A 26,428-nucleotide genomic window follows, 5' to 3' on the forward strand; every position below is an offset into this window, starting at 1 on the left:
GTTATGGCAAAAACCTGTCAGAATCTCCACATCATCCTTTTCCAAAGTACACATTTAGGGACTTAGTGTGGCCAAAGTTCCAAGTAGAGTGGATCATCACGTGGACACATATTTCAATGTGTAAGGATTTAGGAATTCAATTTGTATAGCTGAAATGTCTAAGAAACTAAATTTGTAAGAACTTTTAAAACATATGAGTCTGTAGCATATGGTTTCACTATAGTGACATACCCCCATTTTCCTGGTTTCTTAGCTACATTATTAAAATTATAGTATTTATATATTAAAAATGGGTTAGGGTTAGACATTTTTTCTCCCATTTCCCATAGTTTTGCTTTAAAAAATCAAGCTATTGTTTTGATGTATAAATTTTGTATTCTCTTTCCTCCCTTCCTCTACTATTTTTATTTTTAAAAAATGCATAGATATACATATTCCTGAGAACTAAGATACATTTTTATAGAGATACTCTCAAACTATGAGCTCTCAAAATAGATTGCTTTATGGTTATTTTTTCTCCTCATCTAGTAATTCTACAAATAAAAATGCAAATAAATACATACACTTCTTTAAAAAACAACTTCTTAAAAGGTGTTCCATCTCAAAATTTCTTGAAATCAAATTAACAAGGATTGAATCATCTAAACTAGATTGACTCAATACCTACTTTGAAATATCCTATAAATCAACAGAAATTCCTAAAAATGGAAGACTAAGCATTTTAAAAATTATAAATATATTAGTATTATTTTTTTAATTATCTTGATCATTGGCCTTTGTAATGCCAAACAGCTAAATACATTTTCAACAATATTACCTGCTAATTTTTTTAACCTAGTAGTTGGCACACTAAATTTTTGTCTCTTGTACAATCACATTTTAATAACATGGAGTTTTTACCTCATGAACCCAAAGACGTTTAATCACTCCTTGGGTTTCTGCTGTTTCTGGTCTCGACAAACAAACACCTTGAATGACACGGGAGAAATCACGAAGGTTGAACAAGTAGTGAGATTTAGCTGGAGTAGGCAAGAGATTCTTCATTGCTTCCTTATACAGAGTCATTGTGCCATTTACGATTTGTGTAGTCAAATCCAGAAATTCATCTGGAAATTTGTAACTTAAAGTTTTTTAAATAAAAAGAAAATATATTAGCAAATTATAGAATTATGTTACATAAATGAGATTTAGCATGACCAACATCAAATTTCAATTAATTAAATCAATTTGATTCATTACACCCCCATTTTTTGTTATAAATAAGATTTTTACTTCTTTTAGGATTATTTTCCACTCCCTATTTTAGGTCTGAAGGAACCCTGTGAACTAAGCAGGATCAGTTTACTGGACTTAAACCTATTTAAGTAAGTGAACAGAAGAGCCAGCAAAGACTATATGTAATGCCAAATCCAGTATGTACTAAATAAATGCTTTCTCTTACTCCCTGGCATTCTTAATTCCACGTAAATAGAGTTCATAATGAACATTTATAAAATAGATATTTTCAGAGAAAATAAAAAATAAAAAAAATTTTGTATGAAAAAATTAGTAGAGAAAATAAAAAGGACAAAGTACATGATAGGATTGAAAAAAAAAACACAGTGAAAGAACAACCATTTGGAAAGATTAGCTATATTTAGTTTTTGGCTTGACAAAAAGCCAGCTGTCTCTTCTATCACCACTGGATAAAGCAAGGAATGACAATTTCCCCAGAATGGGCATTGGCAGGGAGCTACAACTTCTATTGCCCAGGTGAAGCATGAATCCCAGCCATCTAGGCATCTCCACAGCTAGGGAAGAACATTTCCCCAAGAGATACTCTTCAAGGCTATAATTCTGAAGCTTGGACACAGATAGCCCTGCAAACTCAAAGAGTTCTACCAAAGGGTATCAAAATCACAACATAAACCTGGTACCTCTTTCCAGCTAATGGTATTCCATCATAAAATTCAAAATACAAAATCAAATGTGGACATAGAGAGCAGAATGTTCTAAACCCTTTGTAATGTTTAATGTGAATTGTCAATTTGACTGGATTAAGAGATGCCAAGGATTAAGAGGATTATGGGTGTGTGTCAATGAGGGTGTGTCTAGGAATGACTGGCATGTGTAATAGCCATCTGAAATGGAGACCCTCCCTAAGTGTGGGTAGCACTGGCCAATAGGATAATGGCTTGAATGGAATAAAAGTTGGAAGAACAAGGAAGTAGCAGCAGATGCAAGCTCAATTCTTCTTGAACAGGTTGCTGATTGCTGTTGGGATTTTCTGAGGCTATCAGACTCATGCTTCTTCACTCTTCCAAAGCAGACTCTGCCAATGATTCCCTAGAAGCCTTTAATCTCAATAGCACCATTGATCCCTTTTGTTCTTGGTTTTCAGACTCTTGGACTGTGCAGCTACTGGTTCTTCTAGCTTTCCAGCCTGCAGATGGCCATTGTGGACTATCCAGCTTCTGGTTGTGTAAACCAATCTGAAGAATCCATCCACCCCCTTCCCCCTTCTTTTAAATTTTTTAAAGATGTTGATGGACTTTTATTTTATTCATTTATTTATATGTGATGCTTAGAAATGAACCTAAGGCCTCACATATGCTAGGCTAGTGCTCTACCACTGAGCCACAACTCCAGCCCCATAAATCCCCCTTTTAAATTATATTTCCTGTTGATTCTGTTCCTTGAGAGAACCCTGACTAATACACCCTTTGTGGTATATTTAATACTGGGAGGCAGGAGGAATGAAGAGGAGCAATTTTATCTGTTACCATTTCTGTGCCTAGGGATGCTTTCATGGAAATGTTTAAGAAGTATTTCTTACATTGATAGGTTTCTAAAAACTTTATATCTCTTAGTGAAAAAAAACACTGAAATCTCAAATCACTTACCATATTTTCAAATGCCAGGTTAAGATTTTAGAGAAGATTGTAAACATGGATTTATCACTAAATTCATTGATTGTTACAATATTGAAATGTCTCATGAATCGAGGAGTTACTGGATTTCGGCCACCACCTAAATATTAAAAAGGATAACTTTTAACAATGTTACTAGAATAAGCCAGAGTATTTTATCCAATACTTTACAGTTTGAAATAACTTGAAAGATCACAAATTCACAGCACATAAAAAGTTAAAAGTAATGTTCATGAAACCATGACATCAAAACTAGTTTCCTATTAAACTCAAAATATTGTTTTTCTAGTTGAATTATTTGAATGAGCTCAACTAATTATATATAATCTTGGGTCAGATCTATGTTTCCAAAGGAATTCACACCAACAGAAAGAGCCATTGGGCATGTTCTTCATGGTTCACAGTCCAAAGGAGTAAACTGTAAACAGTCTCATTACAATTCAATATTGGTACATTATACATTAATATAACCTTGAGAAATCTGACTAATTAAACTTTAAAAGGGTATTTACCATGAAGCTTAAATTCCATACAACCATGGCATATGGCCTAATTTTTCCCCTCCATCTAGAAATCAATTTCCCTAAGACTAGATTATATAGTACATGCAGCTACTTTGCTGCCTGATTGTATTTTTAAAAACTGGAGATTATTTCACATTCATAAAATAGTGATTACATTTTCAAATATGATGCTTTAATAAGTGACTTAAATTTTCAAATATGATGCTTTAATAAGTGACTTAAATTTTAGCAAACCATTTAAAAAAATTCTATCTTTTTAAAAATATATATGGCTGCGGCGTAACTCTGTGATAGAGCATATACTTATCCTGCAAGCTAAGGGTTTGATCCCTAGCAACAAAAATAAAATTGATAAAATAGACATATTGCATTTTCTTTCTAAACATTTGGTAAAGAAGTGATTTTTTAGTGTATTATGTATGTATTATGTGTTTTTGGTATGGGGGATTTAATCTGGATGCTTCACTACTGAACTATACACCCAGCTTGATTTCTTTATATTTTTAAAACTGTTTTTAATTTTGAGACAAATCTTACTAAGTTGCTCAGGGCTTCACTAAGTTGCTAAGGCTGGTCTTGAACTTGTGATCTTCCTGCCTCAACCTCTTGAGCACTTGGATTGCAGGCGTGCGCCACTGCACCTGGCTAAGAAGTGATTTTCAAAGCATATAATGTCTTTGTATTTGTATTAAGTGTACAGATACATATTTTATATATGTTTAAGTCAAGATAAATCTACTTTGTGTCTTATAACCATGTTGTTTCTGAAAACATGCCTAATGTGTGAGACCATATACCTGTAACTGGGAATAATGGACCTATAAATCAAAACAGTTATATATGTCTATGAATTTATAAACTAACTTACCTGGGAAAGTTTAAGGAGGTGGTTAAAGGATTGGAGAAGAAAATTGAGAGATCATTTTTACCCTAACTTTGTTTCCAAACCTTTCTCCCAGATAATATTCAGAAATGGTGTATTTTTTAGAGAATGGGGTCCCAGGGGAAGATACCTCATGGATTCCACCTACTGTTCTGTCCAGTGCCAGAGTAGGTAGGAAAATATAGCCATATGAGTACAAATGACTAGCTTGGGACAAAGCAGAACAGAAGTCTGAGACCCAGGAATCACATATATTTTTATTTAGTTATTTTTAAAGTGTTCAAAGTGGCCCAGGGAGTTTTCAGAGAGCAGTTGCTGACTCAGAGCTAACAGTCCATGTTAAACATTAGATAGAGGTTAGGGTTAAGAGGCAAATACCAGAGAGATTCCCAGAAATGGTATATTGAGAGAAGAAATTTTTAAAAAATAGAATACCAGCTTGAAGTCAGGAGAACAGTTAAAGATTTCTAGTTAGTTGAATCAAGCCATTTTAAACATTTTAGCATAAATTTTTCTCCCTATATAGAGATTCCTTTGAGTTTATAAATTTCTCTTGGATAATGTAAAGAATCTTTAAGGGTTAATTCTTTTGGCCATTTCCTACTTAAATTTTTCTTAGAGGCCTAAATCCAGAAAATTCTATCTTTAAAAAAAATATGTATTTAAATATATATATATGTATTTAAATATATATCTATATCTATCTATCTATCTATCTATATATATCTATATCTATATCTATATCTATCTATCTATCTATCTATCTATATATATATATATATATATATATATATGGCTGGAGTGTAATTCTAAATCCAGAGACTGATGAGAATGGTACTTACATGGGGGTGGGAAAAGATGATGTCTGAAGCAGGGACATTCTTCTACCCAATTGAAGACTTAAGGAATGAAATAGAGGGAAGCAAGAGCTGCCCAAAGGGGATTCATCTGGGTTCTCAGAATGTAGGGACAGGAAATGGGAAGCCGAGTCCCAGAAATTAGGAGAGGAAGGGATTTAAAAGAGTTGGTGGGCAAATGGCCCAACCAAGTCCTCTCACTTTATAGAAACAGTAATTATGGTACATACCATGAGGTCACAGAGGACACACATGGAAACATACACAGAAAATACTGTAACTCATATTGTCCAACTCAATTTCTCTTTCTTTCTCCAGTTATGTCTTTATATATAGCCAGAATGATTTTCTATCTTAATAATCACTTATTAGAATATATACCTGGAGGTCCCATAGCACACATGATCTGAATGTCCACTAGTTTAATCATAGAACAATCTTTTAAGTCATACCAATTCCAGTGGTCTAACCATTGCCTAAGTAACTCAATGGGAGGTTGAGCTCCATATACTTCCCGAGCAGGCATATTGACATCATCTACAAATACAATCTAGGAATGAAAAGAGAAGAGGTATTAGAAAAAATGAATTAAGATAGCATCCTATTATGTAAACAAGTTGAGGTGAATTATTTTCATAGGTGAGAAGTGAAGCGTTCTTTCCGAAACAAGAATAATATTTTTAGCTTTAATAGAATACAGAGATTATTTTTCCCTATTCCTTGTTCCTCTAAGTCTAGGGAGACCTTCTCATTATTAATCTTTATAGGTTAGTAGTTTAGGATTTACTAATCTTCTCATATTTATTGATTCACCATATATCTTGTCTTTTTTCCTAGTAGAACAATTCATTAAAATAGATGAAAAAGGTGTAACTTTTAGATATAACCTTTCGTGGTGAGTGTTAGTATCAAGGGTATTTCTTTGCAGATAAGTCAACTGGTAACTGAGTTGTTAAAAATCTAGAAAAGCAAGCAGCAAAGACCTGCTGAATAAAATTGTTAGTTAATGAATTAATAGTGTAAATAAACTCTCAAGTGTATGTTCTATTTTCAATTCAAAGTAATATTGTTTATTTATTTATTTTTATTCTAATTTGTTATATATGACAACAGAATGCATTATAATTCATATTATATAGAGACAGCACAATTTTTCATATCTCTGGTTGTACACAAAGTAGAGCACACCATAGGTGTCTTCATACATGTACTTACAGTAATGATGCCCATCTCATTCCACTATTTTTCCTATCCCCATGCCCCCTCCCCCTCCCTCCCTCCCCTTTACTCTATCTAGAGTTCGTCTAATCCTCCCATGCTCCCCCCAACCTCAAAGGGATATTGTTTATTTTTAAAATCAAGATGTTTAGTGTACATACAAATACCACCAGTTTTAAGACAATTTTAATTAAAAATTTGTGGTGAAAAACTAGGAAAGATGTCAATTCTTAGTATATTTGGTTTCCTTGTTCTGATTGCAGACATGTACATAAGTAGGACTTATATTGTACTATGAGTATAAAAACAGAAAGCCATTACCATTCTCTTGCCCAAAGGAGGACCAAAAACTCCCTTTCTTCTTTTGTCCAATTTTGACATGATAATGTTCTGAGTTTGAGCAGCTGTAGTTTGTGCTGAGAAGTTAATTATCAGAGGTTTGTAGATTTCCTTATTAAGATGATTTAAAAGAAAATTCTACGTAACAGGAAATAATAAAATGAGCCAGAGTTGAAATTATATTTTGGCATTTCAGAATAAATACAAAGCGTCATTGTTGACAGACTTGAATTGAACCCTACCTGTCACAACAATGTAAAAAGAGATAAAGTCAAAAGGAATAAGTTACCATGCAAAAGGAGTGTCTCTATCTGTCCAGGTTCCTTGCAGGTGTTTTCTGATTTCCATAACCACCATGAAGAGTACATGCTCCTCCTTAACATAAAGTCATAGGGACTCAGAGGTTAGGAAACTTGCCTCTGATCTCAGACATGGACAAGAATCCATCCTGCTGTTTTTCTCTCTCCAGACCAGTTTTCTTCTTGGAACAAGCATATTGTCTTTCTACTTATATATTAAGTTATCTTTCTGTAAGTTAAGAAGCTTACGTAATAGCAATGTATTTTCAAAATGGAATTTGCTAAAAAAGCAGGTGGAATTGCAATGGTTCTTAATCAAGATGTATGACAGGGACAAGGAATACCAGAATTTCCTGACCAGCTCTTCAAAGTGTATTCACCTGTCCTTACCATTCCTAAACTCTCCTCTCAAGAGTTCTCTATAGGGCTACTCTCCCCAGGGCCAACTTATTAGAAAATCTTCATTAAATCACATCTTCTTAATGAGTACTACTATCTACTACTTACATTTATGAATAAGGGAGGGGAAAAGGCGAGGTGTTTTTTTTTTTTTTTCACCTGTTCCAAAATTTACTTTAAGTGCTTCTAGCATTCAGCTTTATTGTATATGTTACCACATTACTAACCCAAAATCTCACATGGCAAAACATTTTAAGCATTTTCCCCCTTTCATAAACACAATTACATGCTAAACATGCCTTTAATTAAGCAAGTGAAAATTTTGAAAGCACAATTCAAAATCTCAACTTATTTATCATAGCACCACTTATATTTTAAAAAGGAACTGGTATGTTCCCACTAATAACTACGTTCGTGAGCACATACATGCCTGTCCCTGTCATGAGGTAGAGCAGATAAAAGAAAATGAGCAACACAGGAGGGTCAAGCGCTGATCAGAAATTGTAAAATTAGGGCTAACTTTTGTGGGGACAAGTGCATGGAGTACTGTATACATGGCATATGTTAAGGTGTCTGAGTGCAATCCACTCCCCCGTGCTAGGTGTGTGAGCGGCAAACCGCTTACCCTGTAGGTACAGCCCTGGGCATGAGGCCACGTGTTGCAGTCCCTGCGCTTGCTCCATGGCCTGCTCCTTAATTGGTTGCTGCAAGTGCAGTTGGCCAGAAATTGCCTGTAATCTGCTTAGCTACTGCCTGATCATATATACATGGTAACTGAGCAATAAAATCAGACCTTCTTCCTGCCTGGTCTCCAGAGGTTTGAATAGAGACACCACATCCACATTCTCCTCTACCCTATTCTGTGGACCTCCTTGTTGGACGAGAGAATGAGCCCATGTAAACTTTCACTCATTTCAACCATCCAGCAGGAGCTACTTTTTATTTTTATTTAAAATTATTTTATTTTACATAAAATGAACACGGTCTAAAATGTAAACTTTTAAAGACCTTTGAATAGCTTGTTTTCCTATTTGTGATTGACCATTAGATTAGCAAAAAGTAGCAAGTGTGAAGTTTAGAATAAAAACAGGAGTAGGTATATTTTCATGATTTTATGATTAAAATGTCTTTCTTATGATTATATAATTAAAATGTAAATGAGAGATTATGTCAAGAGAAAAAAGGTTTGAAAACAAGTGATTTTTTTGTACTTTAAAATGACTCTTCTGAGCAGCTACTATAATAAACTGATATTTTACATGTCTGAATAAAGCCAATTCACATTTTCCATATTTTTGGCTCAAAGCTCTAAACAATTATTTCATTTTGTTTGCTCACATGGCATACAGTGCAAATGTTTTTATTACAACGAATTTTTCAGCTAACAATGGCAATCATAGTCATAACCAATATGTCTTTTCAGATGGAAGAAAGGATAGACAAATGGAACAAGATTGAACATGAATGCTCAACACATGCATAAGTCAGGGCATAGTAAGTTTGGCAATGAGACCATTTAAAAGCAGAGCTAAGTCTAACTATCATAAATATGAACAGTAATACAAACAATCCAAATGTAATTATTATTTTAAAGTGACTAAAAGTTGAAGAATGAAATTAAAAAGAGCAAAACAGATTTTTAAAAATCTCAGTCTACTAGAAGACAATAAAGGCAACAGGGATTAGGTAGCAGTATTGTAGCCTTATATAGCTAACTGGGTAGGGAAGGAAGTCAGGAGGAGAGTGCTGTCATTCATAGTATTGATAATTTTAAAACTGGATTTAGGGAAAAAGTTATATTTGAGAAAAAGACTTCAATTATTTACAATAGGTTCAAACAATGCTGATAGAATTGTAAAGTTTATGTAACATCCTAAATCAATACGAAAAAAATAAATATGCCACCATGCCAATGGATTAACATTTTCAAAAGAGTGTAAAAAATGACTGTAGAAAAATGACTCATTATTAAGAATTTACATATCTGAGATCAATTTGCCTTCTAATAGAAAAAAAAAAGACTCAAAGTAACCATGCAAATAAGAAATACAGCAATATGTTGAATCTAAGTGATTCAGACAAGCTTAAAGTACAAAAAGGAAAAAAAAAAAAGCAAAAATACACCATGTAAAAGAAAACTGTTGGAGCAGTGATTTGAGCCATAGTATCTGATTCTCCTGTGGCAGGAGCTGTGTGCCTAGGATGGGAACTTCCTGTGCAAAGGTGAAGATCAAGACTGTCCAATTGCTATGGTGACACCCTGCTTAAAGGATGTTCTGTGGTAGGCACGGCTCTATAAGTCTTGACCCTAAGTTTAGACACCAGTTGCCAGAGGTAGAGAATTAAGAGCATAAAAATGATAATTATAATTGGCTGCCCAGTACTTTGTCCTTCAGCCTGCCTGCTTTGAAGAAACTTTCTCACAGAAAACCCTTTTGATGATAAAACCTATATAATAAATGTGCTGAGTTAGCTCTGTGTCATTATACCTCCATCAGAGGGTAATGTCCCACTTGGTCTCAGCTTTCTCTGTCTGTTTGTCTTTTCTAATCCCCGATCTTCCCTCAATGGTTTCCGAATTAATGGCCATGCTGGTTGCAGCAGAAAGTAAAAAGAATCTAACCAAAGAGGACAATTAATATAGTATGGTCCTGTGTATTGATCATGTAAAAAATCAGACCATTATCAAAAGATTTTTGTAATTCCCAAAAGTTGAGAGTCATTGACTAAAACATTTCTAAATAAGTACATTTTTACCATTGTGCCATAAAAATTATTTGGACAAAATTTATGTTTTTATAAGCTATCATTAGACAAGTCCTGCTTTTCAGTTTAAATATATCTCTTGCAATTATTCAACATATAAAATTCCATTTGTCGAACTGAAAAAAATGACTATTTTTATGTTCATATACAAAACTGTTGAAACTAATTATACACCTATAAAACTATTTTTTTCAATTTGATTATCAAATTATGTTAATTAAAATTATTCAATAAAATCTATGTAGCTATGTGAAAAGAAAAATACTCATTACAACAGAGCTGACCTGCAAATGAAAAATAAATCATAATGAATACTAAATATTGTATTTGTTAGTAATTCTTTTAAGTTAACCATTAACAATGTGGATTATGTGCAATTATAGACTCCTTCCTGTCACAGGATTTTAAACTTCTTCAACATATTTGCTCATAGTAGGTGTCTTTAGTTAATGTCTTTCTTTGTTGTAGAGTGTCATAATTTATTACATTTTAATGTAATCTACAACTAAAATACTACTTATATTTCATTATTTAAAATCTAAATATCTAGATATACAATAATTTTAATGAAAATCACTGGAAACATTAAATTTTCTGCTTAATCACTTCAATAAGAAAAACTGTAAATACGTACAAAATTTCATTAAGCATCTTATTTGTATAAATTTTCAATGAGGGCTGGGGATATAGCTCAGTTGGTAGAGTACTTGCCTTGCATACACAAGTTCTTAGGTTCAATCCCCAGTACCACCCCCCCACACACATACACAAATTCAGTGAAATTACTTTATAGAAAGGTATCTAGCATTGTCTCGAAATAATATTTTCTTTCACTGAAGAATAAGTTTTTGAGCCCCCAACCTTATATGTGTATTATTTATAATATAATCAACTCTTAATTAATTGGAGCAATGGAATATTCTTTAGAGGACATGAGAGACAATTTGAATTTGAATAACCTTTCTGAACAACTTTAACATTTGTTGAAAAATCAACAATTTCACTTCCAGGGATTAAAAAAAAAATTGTTTCTAAGCAAATAAGCTGAGATAAAAATAAAGATTTAGCTACAAAAATGTTCACTGCATTCTTCTTTTTAAAGTGTAATATCCTAAATTAGGGACTTGGACAATTATCATAAAATTATAAAATCAAATACTATGATAGCCTTAAAATCATCTTGTAGCAGAACAAAATAGGAAAATGTTTATAATATGTAAATAAGAAAGTAGGAAGATATTTGCAAGTAAAAAGAAAAATACAGATTACAAAATATGCTCCCAATTTTATGAAAAGGAATATTTTTGTATCTGGACAGTTTACTGTCTGAGCTGAATTTGATGAGAGTACACATGACAAAAAGCTGTATTTTCTTCTAACTACTTCCTTTAATCACATCAAGTTTCTGTTCCATGCCTCTTGACATTTTGAATAAATCTCTCAGCTTTCTGTACATTTTCAGTTACTTTTTAAAAATATGGGGCCAAATCAACCCCGTGGTTTAACTCTCAGTGAGAACTTCTCCCTGCCTCCCTCTTAGATATTCCCGTATGCATATAAACATGAACCTGAGATGGGAGGGGGACTAGGGGTAGCACCTTTCTCCTACTCCTCCTCAGGTTGTGTTAAACCACTCAAATTTGGGGCATTATCTGTTTTAGCAAATGGAATCATCTTAACTCACACAAAACAGAAATCATTCAGGAAAAAAAATCAATAATTACTACATAGTAATCTTTCAGACATAAAGTAATTTAGAAAATTAAATAGCAAGTGCAATTAAAACATATTTTTCAAGGAATGCAGTTATCATCCTGCACAAGCTCTAGTTATCAAAATGGGACATGGGACAATTTTTAATGATATAAAATGGCATCAGCATCTTAGCATCTGATACCAGCAGCCCAACCACCAGAAGCAAAAAAGAAAACCCACAGAATATTATATCTTGAATGAATAAAAGTCATTTTTTATCTAAAAAGTCAATTACTCAAAAATTCTCTGTGGTTCAAACAAAATATTTGAGGAGTTTTAAAAATTATTTAAGCCTACTACTCTAAAAGTAGCATTCTTATGACTATTATTTATATACTTTTAAATATGTAGATTTTAATAATACTTACAATTATATAAACACTCTTTCCTGTTCCTGTTGGTCCTACAAATATTGAAGGCTTTTGATGAGTGGTCAACAAATCCATTAATGCAGAGTATCGAATAGTGTCCACAGTTGGTACAATGATTTCATTAAACATCACATCTTTAGGAATTGGAGGAGCATCTTCTAATTTCTTTACCCATGGCTCCCATCTCCCTATTCCCTGTTCATAATAAACAACTGAATAGTAAAAATTATATTACAAAATACTTTTTAAAACTCTGTACTTCCATGACAAACAAATCCTATTATTCAAATACTCATTTTATCCTTTAAAACACTTAACATTCATTTTACAGTTAAGTTGTATATATACATTAAGGAGAGAAAAAAAGAAGTGGCAATGCTGTGATATTTTTGATGCCTTAAAATCACTGCTTAAGCTAACCCAATGATCAATTATTATGGACAAACATCAGATTCTTTAATGGCATTGAGAAAATTCAACTAATCAATGCATTAAAAAGTATTTTATTCAATGTTAACAATTAAATAATTTTTTTCTCCTTAGAAAAAAAACTATATAATGCTTGTTTTTTAATAATGATAAAACATCAGCTTCACATTTCAGGCAAGATTTATTGTTATAAAAATTACAATTATAAAATAATATACTCAACATAATATACTTGGTTGTTTGTAAGTGTGCAGTTCAGTATTATTAACTATATTCATATTCTAGTGTACCAGTTCTATAGAATGTTAGATTTGTGATTATTATGAATTAACATGCTGTATCTTTGTATCCAATTAGATTGTGAACTAAAGTGTTAACTTTCTATGACAGTATTTATAATAAAAAGTTTTGAGCTGGGTGCGGTGGTGCTTGCCTGTAATCCCAGCAGTTCAGGAGGCTGAGGCAAGAGGACTGTGAGTTCAAAGCTAGCCTCAGGAATGGCAAGGTGCAAGCAACTCAGTGAGACCCTAAATAAATAAAATACAAATAGGGTTGGGGATGTGGCTCAGTAATCAAGTGCTCCTGAGTTCAGTCCCTGGTACTCAAAAAAAAAAAAAAAGTTTCAAAAATGTTATTTTTCCATCTAGAAAAATACTACTGCCCCCTCCATTATTTTTTCTTTTTGGTGGTACTGGGGATGGAACCCAGGACCTTGCACATGCTAGGTAAGCACCCTACCACTGAGCTACATCTCTTTCTACATTCTTTTTTTTTTTTTTTTTTTTTTTGGAGGGTATTCAGGATTGAACCCATAGGAACTTAATCACTGAGCCACATGCCCAGCCCTTTTTATTTTACGATGCGGTCTTACTAAGTTGCTTAGGGCCTCGCTGAGTTGCTAAGACTGGCTTTGAACTTGAGATCCTTCTGTCTAAGCATCCCAAGTTGCTGGGATCACAGGCATGTGCTACTGTGCTGGGCCCTTTTTCCATTCTTAATATGAAATAAAATCTCAATTTCTAGTCATTAAAAGCACATAAGAATTCAGACCATCCTTTCTCTACATCATCAAATATCCTACAACAAGACTTCCTTAATGGGCCTGCTAGTCCCACACGTGCCCCCACCACTGGGATTTCACATATGGCATTCCTCTAGCCTAGAATGTGACATGTCTCTCTTCCAAAGAGTTATGAACTACTGAGGGCAGAATTGTGCATTATTTTCTGGCACAAAGCTGTGTATCAAGGCACCAAATTCATATCAGTCTGAAAAGTGTATTGCAATTGCTTCTAGAATTGATAACTAATGCCTTTCCCATATTTTAGATAACCTTTTCAAACATGTGTGTTTTGACACCAAATGGTAAAGGAAGACTTAAGAATTAGAAAACTCAGATTATATAGTCAATTAGCAATTATGTGATCCTGGAACAATGACTTAAGATCTCTGAACCTCAGTTCCCTCATTGGTAGAACTTTCAAAATAATCCCATTCTTCCTATTTTACCATGGTGCTAGAAAGCAATATAGAAAAAAAATGGGGAAAGCATAAAAAACTGTCAAGTACCCTGAAAATGGACATTATTGGTAACTTGAAATAAATTCAGTAAAAAAGATAGTATCTGTGCTGAACAGGGTGAAGAATTACTTCTGAGGTGAGCAGGGCAACACATTTCAAAAGCCATAAAATTCAAATGCCTTTTCTAGAAATTCATCTTAAGGAAATAATCAGATGTAAATCATGACTTTATCAAAAAATGTCCAACAAAGCAGTACTTATAAAGACACTAAAAACAAGAAAAACAGCCCAATGGCCAAAGAAACGGAATAGATGGTGGTCCGTTCATTGGTGGACTGCAGGGAGGTTTTAGAAAGCAAGTTCACTAGGGAAACGTTATTGAGAGGGCAAGGTGTTTTCCTTATTAAATAGAAAAGAATACTGTGTGATTTCAATTTTACTTAAATGTGTATATATTTAATATATACATTTTAAATACTAAACTTTGTCCTCAGCACAGTATTAGTGGGAGTTTTGCTATGCAAGTTTTATTGCGTAGTTCATTTGGGTAGTGTTAAATTTACATTTAACCAGCTGCATTCTTACAGGGCTTAGTGCCTGTAATATTCTAACACACATGAATCTCTAAGAGGTGTCCTTGAATAGTAAGTGCCTGATGCAGGGTTAGATAATCATAATGCATATTTCTATTTAACGAGTACCACTGACCCATCAGGTGTTATTATTATCACCTTTAATCATTGGGAATAACTACATTCAAGAAAATTAACTATCCCAAGGCTATAGAGAAAGAAAGTGACTTTACTAGGACTCAAACCTAGATATGCTTGACTTCAGAGCCAGCATAGCTTCCTCTTCTCCACACTGTTAAAGTAAACAGAGAGGAAGAAATGGCCTAGAGTCATTATACACCGTGTCTCAAAGGAGACATGGCCAGATTGGCAATTGCAAATCTTGCTTCAAAACTCTTACCTCAGTGATAAATCGGTAATCATAAATTGTTTCTTTTTCAGGAAATGGGACAGTTAGTGCCTTGGAGGAAGTTTGTTCAGTACCACTCAGTAATTTAAACTTAGTTTGAGTTAGCTCTGAAATTGGACCTCGCATTAGTTCTCGAAGAATATTATCAAATTTCAACCGATCATTATCCGAACAAGAAGCACCAACAGACCAGATCAAAGAAAACAGAAAAATTCCCTGCATTGGAAAGAAAGAAGACAAAGTGCAATTAAAGAGTAACTTCAATCTATCCTTGTAGTCAGGTTACTATCTCTGAGAGGAGACCCATGAGGTGATTAAAAATAGCAGGTCGTCTAAGGATGTTGTAGTAAGTGGGCTTTTTCATACTGCATGTCTTTTAATTCTTATATGTAATACAATGCAAAGTACAAATTTTAGCCACAATGAAACCTGCTCACCTGCCCCTGGTGTATGCACAGATTGTTTCTCTTGGAAAACTATCCTTCGATTAAAATTTATTTCAAACATATAAGCTATCATGAGTCTTGTTATTTAGGAAGTTTGGAGAAAGCTGAAGATATTTTTCTATTGCCAGATCTTACCTCAAGCAAAGAGTAAGTTTCTCTATCATTTCTACTTTTTACTTTGGCTTCATCAGCAAAATCACCCATGAAACAGTCTATTAGATTCATTAAGGATCTGACCAAGTTTGCATCTGAAGTAGGAGATAATTCCTGAAAAGTCAGAAAAAGGAGTCTTTCAAACAATTAAAACCAGATAAAATAGCATTGGCTAATTTTTATTGAATTCATTTAATTCTAACAGCCATAGTACTATTATAACCTTTGTCTTATGATTGGAAATTGAGGCACATACTAATTCGTGCCTATAGGAGAGTGTGGCAGTAGAAAATCTCACCTCTAGGTAGTTAGTGCTTTTTAACCTCTCTTACATCAGTTCTCATATTTAAAGAAATGTACTGGTACCTGTTTAATTAATTTAAATCAAAGACAGATTTTATGCTTTATTAATTTTTTAAGTCAGATGCTAAAAAGTGTCTTTCAGAGAAGGCAATTAATTTCTATATCTGCAATGTTAAATAAATAAAACCCACTTTGGAATATATTTATAAGCCACAACAGTAGTTAAGTAAACCCAACCGTATAAAATACATTTTCAAATCTCAGAATCTACAAAAACTCTGCTGGAGTGCCATAAATGCCATGCACATTACTTTTTGGTACCTCACCAGGACAATTTGTAGTAATTGCAATAACATGCACAGCTCCTAGAACCGTTCGGCTTACAGCAAGTTCTCAATAAATATTTGTTGGCTTCCCTCCCAATTCTCTTCTGGCCTTTAGAGTTGCATTACTTCATGGTTAACATAAAAAAATTCTCTGAAATTGACTCTTTGAAGATTAGAAGCTGTTAGCTTCCTATTCGGCAGAGATGGTGGCTGAGCCTCTGGCTAAAGATGGGACTGTTAACTAATGCAACAATAAAATTATAGTTATATATTACTACATATTACTACCAAGTAAATAATGGGCATTCATAATTCCAGTTTCAGTTATTTGTAATATCTGAATACTCTGGCAGCATTAGGGGAAAGAAGTCCTGTTACTTGTTTTATTATGACCCTCAATGCAAACATGGTTAGATGTTTTTGTAACATAATTACATCATATCTCCAATATTTTGTATATAGCCAAACTTCTGGCCCAAAGCAGGCTACACCCATTTTGTAGCCACATTTATCCTCATGGACTTTTACCAAGTGTCCTCCATGTTCTCAATCACCAAACCAAAAGATACGTGTCCCTTTCCTACCTCCACTGGCTTCTTAGTAGTATCTCACAGTACTGACTACCTCCTTCCTAAATTGTTCTTCTCTCTTCCCTCTCTTTGTCTAAGTCACTTGTGTACCTCAGATTCTATCTTTTGCTTTCTTCTATTTTCCCCCTAGATTTTCCCTTTAGGTAAAATGGCTTTAAACTCCTGTCTACAAATCAGTACATTGAGCCCAACTTCTGCCTGCTGAGGTTTTTTTATTATCTCTCCCAATGGCAGAAGAAACATCAGCCTGATTTTCTCTTAAAATTGGGAGCCATCTCGCCACAAAGCCATGAAAATATAATTTCGGCTTTACTACAAATGACTGCAAATTCTGAACTTGCTTGGAATGCCTGCCCGTGCCTTGAACTCACTCATCCCTGGCTTTCCCTGACAGATAGCAGCCTTCTCTAAAACTTTAGTGACACCTCATAAATCTTGGCCTTCCCTGGCCAGATAATGACCCTCTCTGAGGCTCTAATGACCTTCATAAATTCCAATGTCGGGGCCGGCAAAATGTAAACTAGCCTTTGTGTTATGCTCATCAGAGTTTTGTTATCTGTAATGCACCTTGTGTAACTTTCTGGGCTATAAAGTTGGGCTGCAAGAAAGCTGCAGTGCTGTCTTGTTCCCTCAGTTTTTGGTGGGAGAGGCAGCCCGGCCGTTCGAAATAATAAGCTTGCTTTAATTTGATTTTAATTGGTGTCAATGGTCTTTTCTTTCATCCTGGTCTAACAAGCCCTATTTTCCTATATTTGTTACAGAGCCAAAGTTGTTCTAAAAGACCTTTGATTAATAAATCCCATGATCAATAACTCTCAAAGCAGAAAGTAAGCATAATTTATAATTTCCAACTGGAGAGAGTTTGGGAGCCTAGATGGTGCTACAACCCTTAGGCAGCAGATTCCCTTCTTCTTTGTCCCTGCTCTCCCATCTGCTCTTTCTCCCTTCCCACCCTGCCCGTTAGGGTATACTGAAGGAAAGAAAAATGGATTCACCCACTTTAGGACCTCTTTACAATCCTTCCGCCAGGAACTGGCTTATTTTCGGAAGTTTTGAAAATAAAGAAGTTTATAAAAGTGGAAATTATACAACATCCCATCAGAAATAAGAGAGGACATTTTGGACTCTTTTTATCCAGACAGGTTTATGTGAACCTTTGAGGTTGTTTTTTGTTTTTTTAAAAAGAGAAAAGACAAGCATCAATTATACTGTCTTGAATCTAAGATGGTTTCATTTAAAATGGTTTCAAAGAATAGTTATTAGTTAAACTTTTTTTATTTTGATCAGAAAACTGGTTCAGTCAAACCAGTTAAGATATATTTTTATCAACTGGTTAATAACCCATTAAAATTGAAATATTAGAGTGGTTTTTACATTTAAAAAATTGAGTATAATTTTAATCATGTTTTTGGCTCCTTTGCACATCAACTACATAATTATGGCATATGTAGAAAATAATAATTTAGACACATCGCCCCAATTGGAAGAGTGACGGAGCAGAGCCACTGCCCGCGCCTGCAAGGTAGGCAGACCTGCGACCAACCAGCGAAGCAGGCCCAGCGGCCTGCTGGCATGGTAGACACATCGCCCCAATTGGAGGAAGGTCCCAGCTGCCGCCCACAAGGTAGGCAGACCGCGCGTCCCGGAGAAGGGGCCCAGCGGCACGCCGGCCTAGTTGAAAGATCACCCCAATTGGAAGAGGGGCACAGCCGCCGCCTGTGCTTGCAAGGTAGGCAGACCTGCAACCTGGAGAACAGGCCCAACAGCCTGCCAGCATCGTACACAGATCATCCCTATTGGAGGAGGGGCCCAGCCGTTGCCCGCAAGGTAGGCAGACCACGCGACCTGGAGAAGGGGCCCAGCGGCCCACCGGCGAGATAGACAGATCACCCCAATTGGAGGAGGAGCACAGCCACCGCCCGCCCCTGCAAGGGAGATTTTGCAAATATACAAGAGCAATATAAATATATAGGGGGAAAATTCAATAACACAAGAGTTTCACCAAGCAGAGAGAAACACAAGCAGTATGAAAAGACAAGGAAAGAAAGGACCACAAGCAATGCAGGTCAACTCAACTTTAGAAGAGGTAATAGCTGCAGCAGATGGAATGTCAGATAAAGAATTCAGGATTTACATGCTTCAGATGATCTGGAGTCCCAAGGAAGATATTAGACAGCAAAATCAGACAATGAAAGATCACTTCAACAATGAGTTACATAAACAAATCCAAGAAGCAAAAGATCAACTATACAGGGAGATAGAGGTTATAAAAAACAAACAAACAGAAATCCTAGAAATGCAGGAAGCAATAAACCAACTTAAAAACTCAATGGAGAATACTACCAGCAGAGTAGAACACTTAGAAGATAGAACATCAGACAATGAAGACAAAGTATTTCAACTTGAAAAGAACATAGACAGCTCAGTGAGACTGTTAAGAAACCATCAGCAGAACATCCAAGAAATTTGGGATAACATAAAGAGACCAAATTTAAGAGTCATTGGGATACAGGAAGGTATAGAGGTCCAAACCAAAGGAATGAGCAATCTGTTCAACGAAATAATATGAGAAAACTTCCCAGACTTGAAGAATGAGACAGAATCCCAAATCCTAGAAGCCTACAGGACGCCGAATGTGCAAAATCATAAGAGATCCACACCTAGACACATTATAATGAAGATGCCCAACATACAGAATAAGGAGATAATTTTAAAAGCTACAAGAGAAAGGAAGCAGATTACATTTAGGGGTAAACCAATCAGGATAACAGCTGATCTTTCAACACAGACTCTGAAAGCTAGAAGATCCTGGAACAAAATATTTCAAACACTGAAAGAAAATGGGTTCCAACCAAGAATTGTGTATCCAGCGAAATTAAGCTTCAGGATGGAAGAGGAAGTTAAAACCTTTCACGATAAACAAAAGTTAAAAGAATTCGCAGCTAGAAAACCATCTCTTCAAAACATCCTCAGCAAAACATTACAGGAAGAGGAAACGGAAAATAACAATGAAAACCAACAGTGGAAGGTAGTACAGTAAAGGGAAAAATAATCAAAGAGGAAAAACAAACCATGTTAATTAACATAAATAAACAAATATGGCTGGAAGAACAATCCATATCTCAATATCAATAATAACACTAAATGTTAATGGCTTAAACTCACCAATTAAGAGACACAGGCTAGTAGAATGGATCAAAAAAAAGATCCAACAATATGCTGCCTACAGGAGATGCATTTGATAGGAAAAGACATACATAGACTGAAGGTGAAAGGTTGGGAAAAATCATATCACTCATATGGACTTCGGAAACAAGCAGGAGTGTCCATACTCATATCAAATAAAATAGATTTCAAGCCAAAGTTAATCAAAAGGGATAAAGAGGGACACTACATACTGCTCAAGGGAACAATACACCAACAAGACATAACAATCATAAATATATATGCTCCAAACAATGGTGCAGCTATGTTCATCAAACAAACTCTTCTCAAGTTCAAGAGTCTAATAGACCACCATACAATAATTATGGGAGACTTTAACACACCTCTCTCACCACTGGACAGATCTTCCAAACAAAAGTTGAATAAAGAAACTATAGAACTCAATAATACAATTAATAACCTAGACTTCATTGACATATATAGAATATACCACCCAACATCAAGCATTTACACTTTTATCTCAGCAGCACATGGATCCTTCTCAAATAGATCATATATTATATCATAGGGCAACTCTTAGACATTATAAAGGAGTAGAGATAATACCATGCATCTTATCTGATCATAATGGAATGAAACTGGAAATCAACGATCAAAGAAGGAAGGAAAAATCATGCATCACTTGGAGAATGAACAATAGGTTACTGAATGATCAATGGGTTATAGAAGACATCAAGGAGGAAATTAAAAAATTCTTAGAGATAAATGAAAACACAGACACAACATATCGGAATCTATGGGACACAATGAAAGCAGTTCTAAGAGGAAAATTCATTGCCTGGAGTTCATTCCTTAAAAAAAGAAAAAACCAACAAATAAATGATCTCATACTTCATCTCAAAATACTAGAAAAAAGAAGAGCAAATCAACAGCAAAAGAAGTAGAAGGCAAGAAATAATTAAAATCAGAGCTGAAATTAATGAAATCGAAACAAAAGAAACAATTGAAAAAATTGACAAAACTAAAAGTTGGTTCTTTGAAAAAATAAATAAGATCAACAGACCCTTAGCCATGCTAATGAAGAGAAGAAGAGAGAGAACTCAAATTACTAGCATACGGGATGAAAAAGGCAATATCACAACAGCCACGTCAGAAATACAGAAGATAATTAGAAATTATTTTGAATCCTTATACTCCAATAAAATAGAAGATAGTGAAGGCATCGATAAATTTCTTAAGTCATATGATCTACCTAGATTGAGTCAGGAGGATATAGACAACCTAAACAGACCAATATCAATCGAGGAAATAGAAGAAGCCATCAAAAGACTACCAACTAAGAAAAGCCCAGGACCAGATGGGTATACAGCAGAGTTTTACAAAACCTTTAAAGAAGAACTAATACCAATACTTTTCAAGCTATTCCAGGAAATAGAGAAAGAGGGAGAACTTCCAAATTCATTCTACGAGGCCAACATCACCCTGATTCCTAAACCAGACAAAGACACTTCAAAGAAAGAAAACTACAGACCAATATCTCTAATGAATCTAGATGCAAAACTCCTCAATAAAATTCTGGCAAATCGGATACAAAAACATATTAAAAAAATTGTACACCATGATCAAGTAGGATTTATCCCTGGGATGCAAGGCTGGTTCAATATACGGAAATCAATAAATGTTATTCACCACATCAATAGACTTAAAAATAAGAACCATATGATCATCTCGATAGATGCGGAAAAAGCATTCGACAAAGTACAGCATCCCTTTATGTTCAAAACTCTAGAAAAACTAGGGATAACAGGAACATACCTCAATATTGTAAAAGCAATCTATGCTAAGCCTCAGGCTAGCATCATTCTGAATGGAGAAAAACTGAAGGCATTCCCTCTAAAATCTGGAACAAGACAGGGATGCCCTCTCTCACCACTTCTGTTCAACATAGTTCTCGAAACACTGGCCAGAGCAATTAGACAGACAAAAGAAATTAAAGGCATAAAAATAGGAAAAGAAGAACTTAAATTATCACTATTTGCAGGTGACATGATTCTATACCTAGCAGACCCAAAAGGGTCTACAAAGAAACTATTAGAGCTAATAAATGAATTCAGCAAAGTGGCTGGATATAAAATCAACACGCATAAATCAAAGGCATTCCTGTATATCAGCGACAAATCCTCTGAAATGGAAATGAGCACAACCACTCCATTCACAATATCCTCAAAAAAAAAAAATAGAACACTTGGGAATCAACCTAACAAAAGAGGTGAAAGACTTATACAATGAAAACTACAGAACCCTAAAGAGAAATAGAAGAAGGTCTTAGAAGATGGAAAAATATACCCTGTTCATGGATAGGCAGAACTAACATCATCAAAATGGCGATATTACCAAAAGTTCTCTATAGGTTTAATGCAATGCCAATCAAAATCCCAATGGCATTTCTTGTAGAAATAGATAAAGCAATCATGAAATTCATATGGAAAAAGAAAAGACCCAGAATAGCAAAAACAACTCTAAGCAGGAAGTGTGAATCAGGCGGTATAGCGATACCAGACTTCAAACTATACTACAGAGCAATAGTAACAAAAACAGCATGGTACTGGTACCAAAATAGGTGGGTGGACCAATGGTACAGAATAGTGGACACAGAAACCAATCCACAAAACTACAACTATCTTATATTTGATAAAGGGGCTAAAAGCATGCAATGGAGGAAGGATAGCATCTTCAACAAATGGTGCTGGGAAAACTGGAAATCCATATGCAACAAAATGAAACTGAATCCCTTTCTCTCGCCATGCACCAAAGTTAACTCAAAATGGATTAAGGAGCTTGATATCAAATCAGAGACGAGCCGTCTGATAGAAGAAAAAGTTGGCTACGATCTACATACTGTGGGGTCGGGCTCCAAATTCCTCAATAGGATACCCATAACACAAGAGTTAATAACTAGAATCAACAAATGGGACTTACTCAAACTAAAAAGTTTTTTCTCAGCAAAAGAAATAATAAGAGAGGTAAATAGGGAGCCTACATCCTGGGAACAAATCTTTACTCCTCACACTTCAGATAGAGCCCTAATATCCAGAGTATACAAAGAACTCAAAAAATTAAACAATAAGAAAACAAATAACCCAATCAACAAATGGGCCAAGGACCTGAACAGACACTTCTCAGAGAAGGACATAAAATCAATCAACAAGTACATGAAAAAATGCTCACCATCTCTAGCAGTCAGAGAAATGCAAATCAAAACCACCCTAAGATACCATCTCACTCCAGTAAGATTGGCAGCCATTATGAAGTCAAACAACAACAAGTGCTGGCGAGGATGTGGGGAAAAGGGTACACTTGTACATTGCTGGTGGGACTGCAAATTGGTGCAGCCAATTTGGAAAGCAGTATGGAGATTTCTTGGAAAGCTGGGAATGGAACCACCATTTGACCCAGCTATTCCCCTTCTTGGTCTATTCCCTAAAGACCTAAAAAGAGCATACTACAGGGACACTGCTACATCGATGTTCACAGCAGTACAATTCACAATAGCAAGACTGTGGAACCAACCTAGATGTCCTTCAATAGACGAATGGATAAAAAAATGTGGCATTTATACACAATGGAGTATTACTCTGCATTAAAAATGACAAAATCATAGAATTTGCAGGGAAATGGATGGCATTAGAGCAGATTATGCTAAGTGAAGCTAGCCAATCCCTAAAAAACAAATGCCAAATGTCTTCTTTGATATAAGGAGAGTAACCAAGAACAGAGTAGGGACGAAGAGCATGAGAAAAAGATTAACATTAAACAGGGATGAGAGGTGGGAGGGAAAGGGAGAGAGAAGGGAAATTGCATGGAAATGGAAGGAGACCCTCAGAGTTATACAAAAGTACATATAAGAGGAAGTGAGGGAAAGGAAAAAAAAACAAGGGGGAGAAATGAATTACAGTAGATGGGGTAGAGAGAGAAGAGGGGAGGGGAGGGGGGATAGTAGAGGATAGGAAAGGCAGCAGAACACAACAGACACTAGTATATGTAAATAGTATATGTAAATCAATGGATGTGTAACTGATGTGATTCTGCAATCTGTATATGGGGTAAAAATGGGAGTTCATAACCCACTTGAATCAAAGTGTGAAATATGATATGTCAAGAACTATGTAATGTTTTGAACAACCAACAATAAAAAATTTAAAAAAAATTAAAAAATTAAAAAAATTAAAAAAAGAAAATAATAATTCATTAACTCCTGAAAATGATTATGTAAAATAATGATCATACTTGAAATAAATGTTTGTTTAACATGTCCTCCTCTTGCTAGGTCATAAGCTTCATAAGGGCATTTTGTCTTCTTAATCATTGTATGTAACATAGTATTTGTTGCTTGATTATTTTCTCAGTAAATATAATTGTATTACCAAGATTTTTTAAAAAATTGAAATATTTAACTAACACAAATTTTCTATTTACTTTTTAATTTTAAAATTCCCATTTCTCTTACCTTTGTATGCTTTCTAATAAATTCAACAGAAATAGGGACCATTCTGTCAAATAAGCCTGTTATAAATTCCTTCTCAATAGGACTGACTGTCTCAGGTAAAAGATTCAGCCAAGACAACATCAATGGTCTCCAACCTAGTATGTGAGGCTCCATGTAAATCATACCACATCTGGAAACCTGGAAAAATAAATTGTTTACCATCAAGGTAATGCTTACTAAAGAAATATCATTACCATGTACAGGTATGCCGTGGTATGACAGAAGCCAATTAGTTGAGAGGCAAAGTGGTTGAAGACAAAGAACTTTAAGATAAGCTAGCAGATTAGGAGATGACACACACAAAATCTTCAGGGGAGGCTGATTTAGGGGCAGTTGACATAGGAGACGGGTAATCACAAACAGGTAAGCACTTTCTCACACGTGCAGGTTTTCTTGGCTCATTGTTTCCTCAGGTTGTTCTTATCACTCATTATGTTGCCCACAAGCAATTCCTGACATATTATACAATGGACCAGCTAAAGGGGTAGCTGCTCTTGCTGATCACCAAACTCATGGCACTCAAAGAAAAACATACTTCACCTGATTACTGTGTAAGACAAAGGTTAGGTGAGTTTAACCAGGGATCCCAGCATGAAATCTGGTCTCCAGGCATGGCTTCAATAGGTTGTTCATCTGTTTCTTTAACATTCAGAAACTCTTGGGGGAAATAGGGGCTTATTTTTATTTTTTATAATTTCATGATCTTAATTTTCATGTATAATTTACCAAATGATTTCCAACAAAAGAGGAAAACATCTTAACCATTACATTTGTCAAGGTATGTCAACAAATATGACTATTTTTTTGAGTATCAGAGATCAAAGCCAGGTAAGGTAGCACATGCCTACAATCGCAGCTACTCGGGGGACTGATGTATGAGGATTCCAAGTTCAAAGTCAGACTGGGCAACTTAGAAAGACTCTGTCTCAAAATAAAATTTTAAAAAGGGCTGGGATGTAGCTCTCCATGGTAGAATACTTGCCTAGCATATATGAGGCCTTGGGACAACCCCAGGACTGAGGGAAAAAAAGAATTACAGATCACTCTTAGAATAAATTCTAATACCTTTCATTTAAAGTCAAAGCTACTACATAAACAAAACATAACATTTTGCAACTTCTAAGCAGATTTGAAAATTGAGAACTTACAGTGGCAGGAGAAGCAACTTCTAAATCCATGGGTTCAAAAATAAGATTCATTTGTGGTGACATTTGAATAATCTCCCCACTCATCAGACATAACTTTTTGTTGTCATCCAGCACAGTGTTCATGTTCTCAATCCATACTGCATCTACTGGTCCATCAAAAATTAACCATTTTCTATCTGGAGTCTATTGTATGTACATAAGGAATAAAAGGCAACAATTTAATAAAGGAATAATTCAATAATGCTACTTCAAATTTTAAAAATAAAACTCAAAGAATTAATTTTACCATGAAAATATAAAGGTGCCCTTTGAAAAGTGCACAACGTGTGTGTGTATGTGTGTGTGTGTGTGTATTCTATACATACATAAATGAAGAAGCCTATATATGTTATGAACAACATAGGAATATAACATTTTTTCATAAGATTCAATCTCTTCAATGTTTCTGAACTCAAACACATATATACACATATAAAATATATAAACACGTATATGTATAT

The 26,428-nt window shown here is 34.8% G+C and overlaps 1 protein-coding gene across 3 annotated transcripts in view; it reads right to left on the bottom strand.

Moving 5' to 3' along the window:
• Window positions 1-26,428, bottom strand: part of Dnah7 (dynein axonemal heavy chain 7) — a 345,957-nt gene that overhangs the window by 145,931 nt on the left and 173,598 nt on the right. For 2 of the 3 annotated variants that reach the window (XM_046447271.2, XM_058580336.1), the window contains 9 exons: window positions 25,929-26,111; window positions 24,742-24,918; window positions 15,833-15,964; window positions 15,243-15,467; window positions 12,318-12,515; window positions 6,713-6,868; window positions 5,555-5,723; window positions 2,883-3,009; window positions 901-1,120 (listed from right to left, as the gene is read on the bottom strand). In XM_046447271.2, the coding sequence (XP_046303227.1) occupies window positions 901-1,120; window positions 2,883-3,009; window positions 5,555-5,723; window positions 6,713-6,868; window positions 12,318-12,515; window positions 15,243-15,467; window positions 15,833-15,964; window positions 24,742-24,918; window positions 25,929-26,111 (1,587 nt within the window). The remainder of the gene's footprint in view (window positions 1-900; window positions 1,121-2,882; window positions 3,010-5,554; window positions 5,724-6,712; window positions 6,869-12,317; window positions 12,516-15,242; window positions 15,468-15,832; window positions 15,965-24,741; window positions 24,919-25,928; window positions 26,112-26,428) is intronic. The other variant, XM_046447272.2, reaches the window with a different exon arrangement.

This window comes from Marmota monax, unplaced genomic scaffold (genome assembly GCF_021218885.2).
Source record: "Marmota monax isolate L192 unplaced genomic scaffold, Marmota_monax_Labrador192_F-V1.1 WCK01_AAM20220418_F8-fsc00007, whole genome shotgun sequence".
In the NCBI taxonomy this organism is placed as follows: Eukaryota; Metazoa; Chordata; class Mammalia; order Rodentia; family Sciuridae; genus Marmota; species Marmota monax.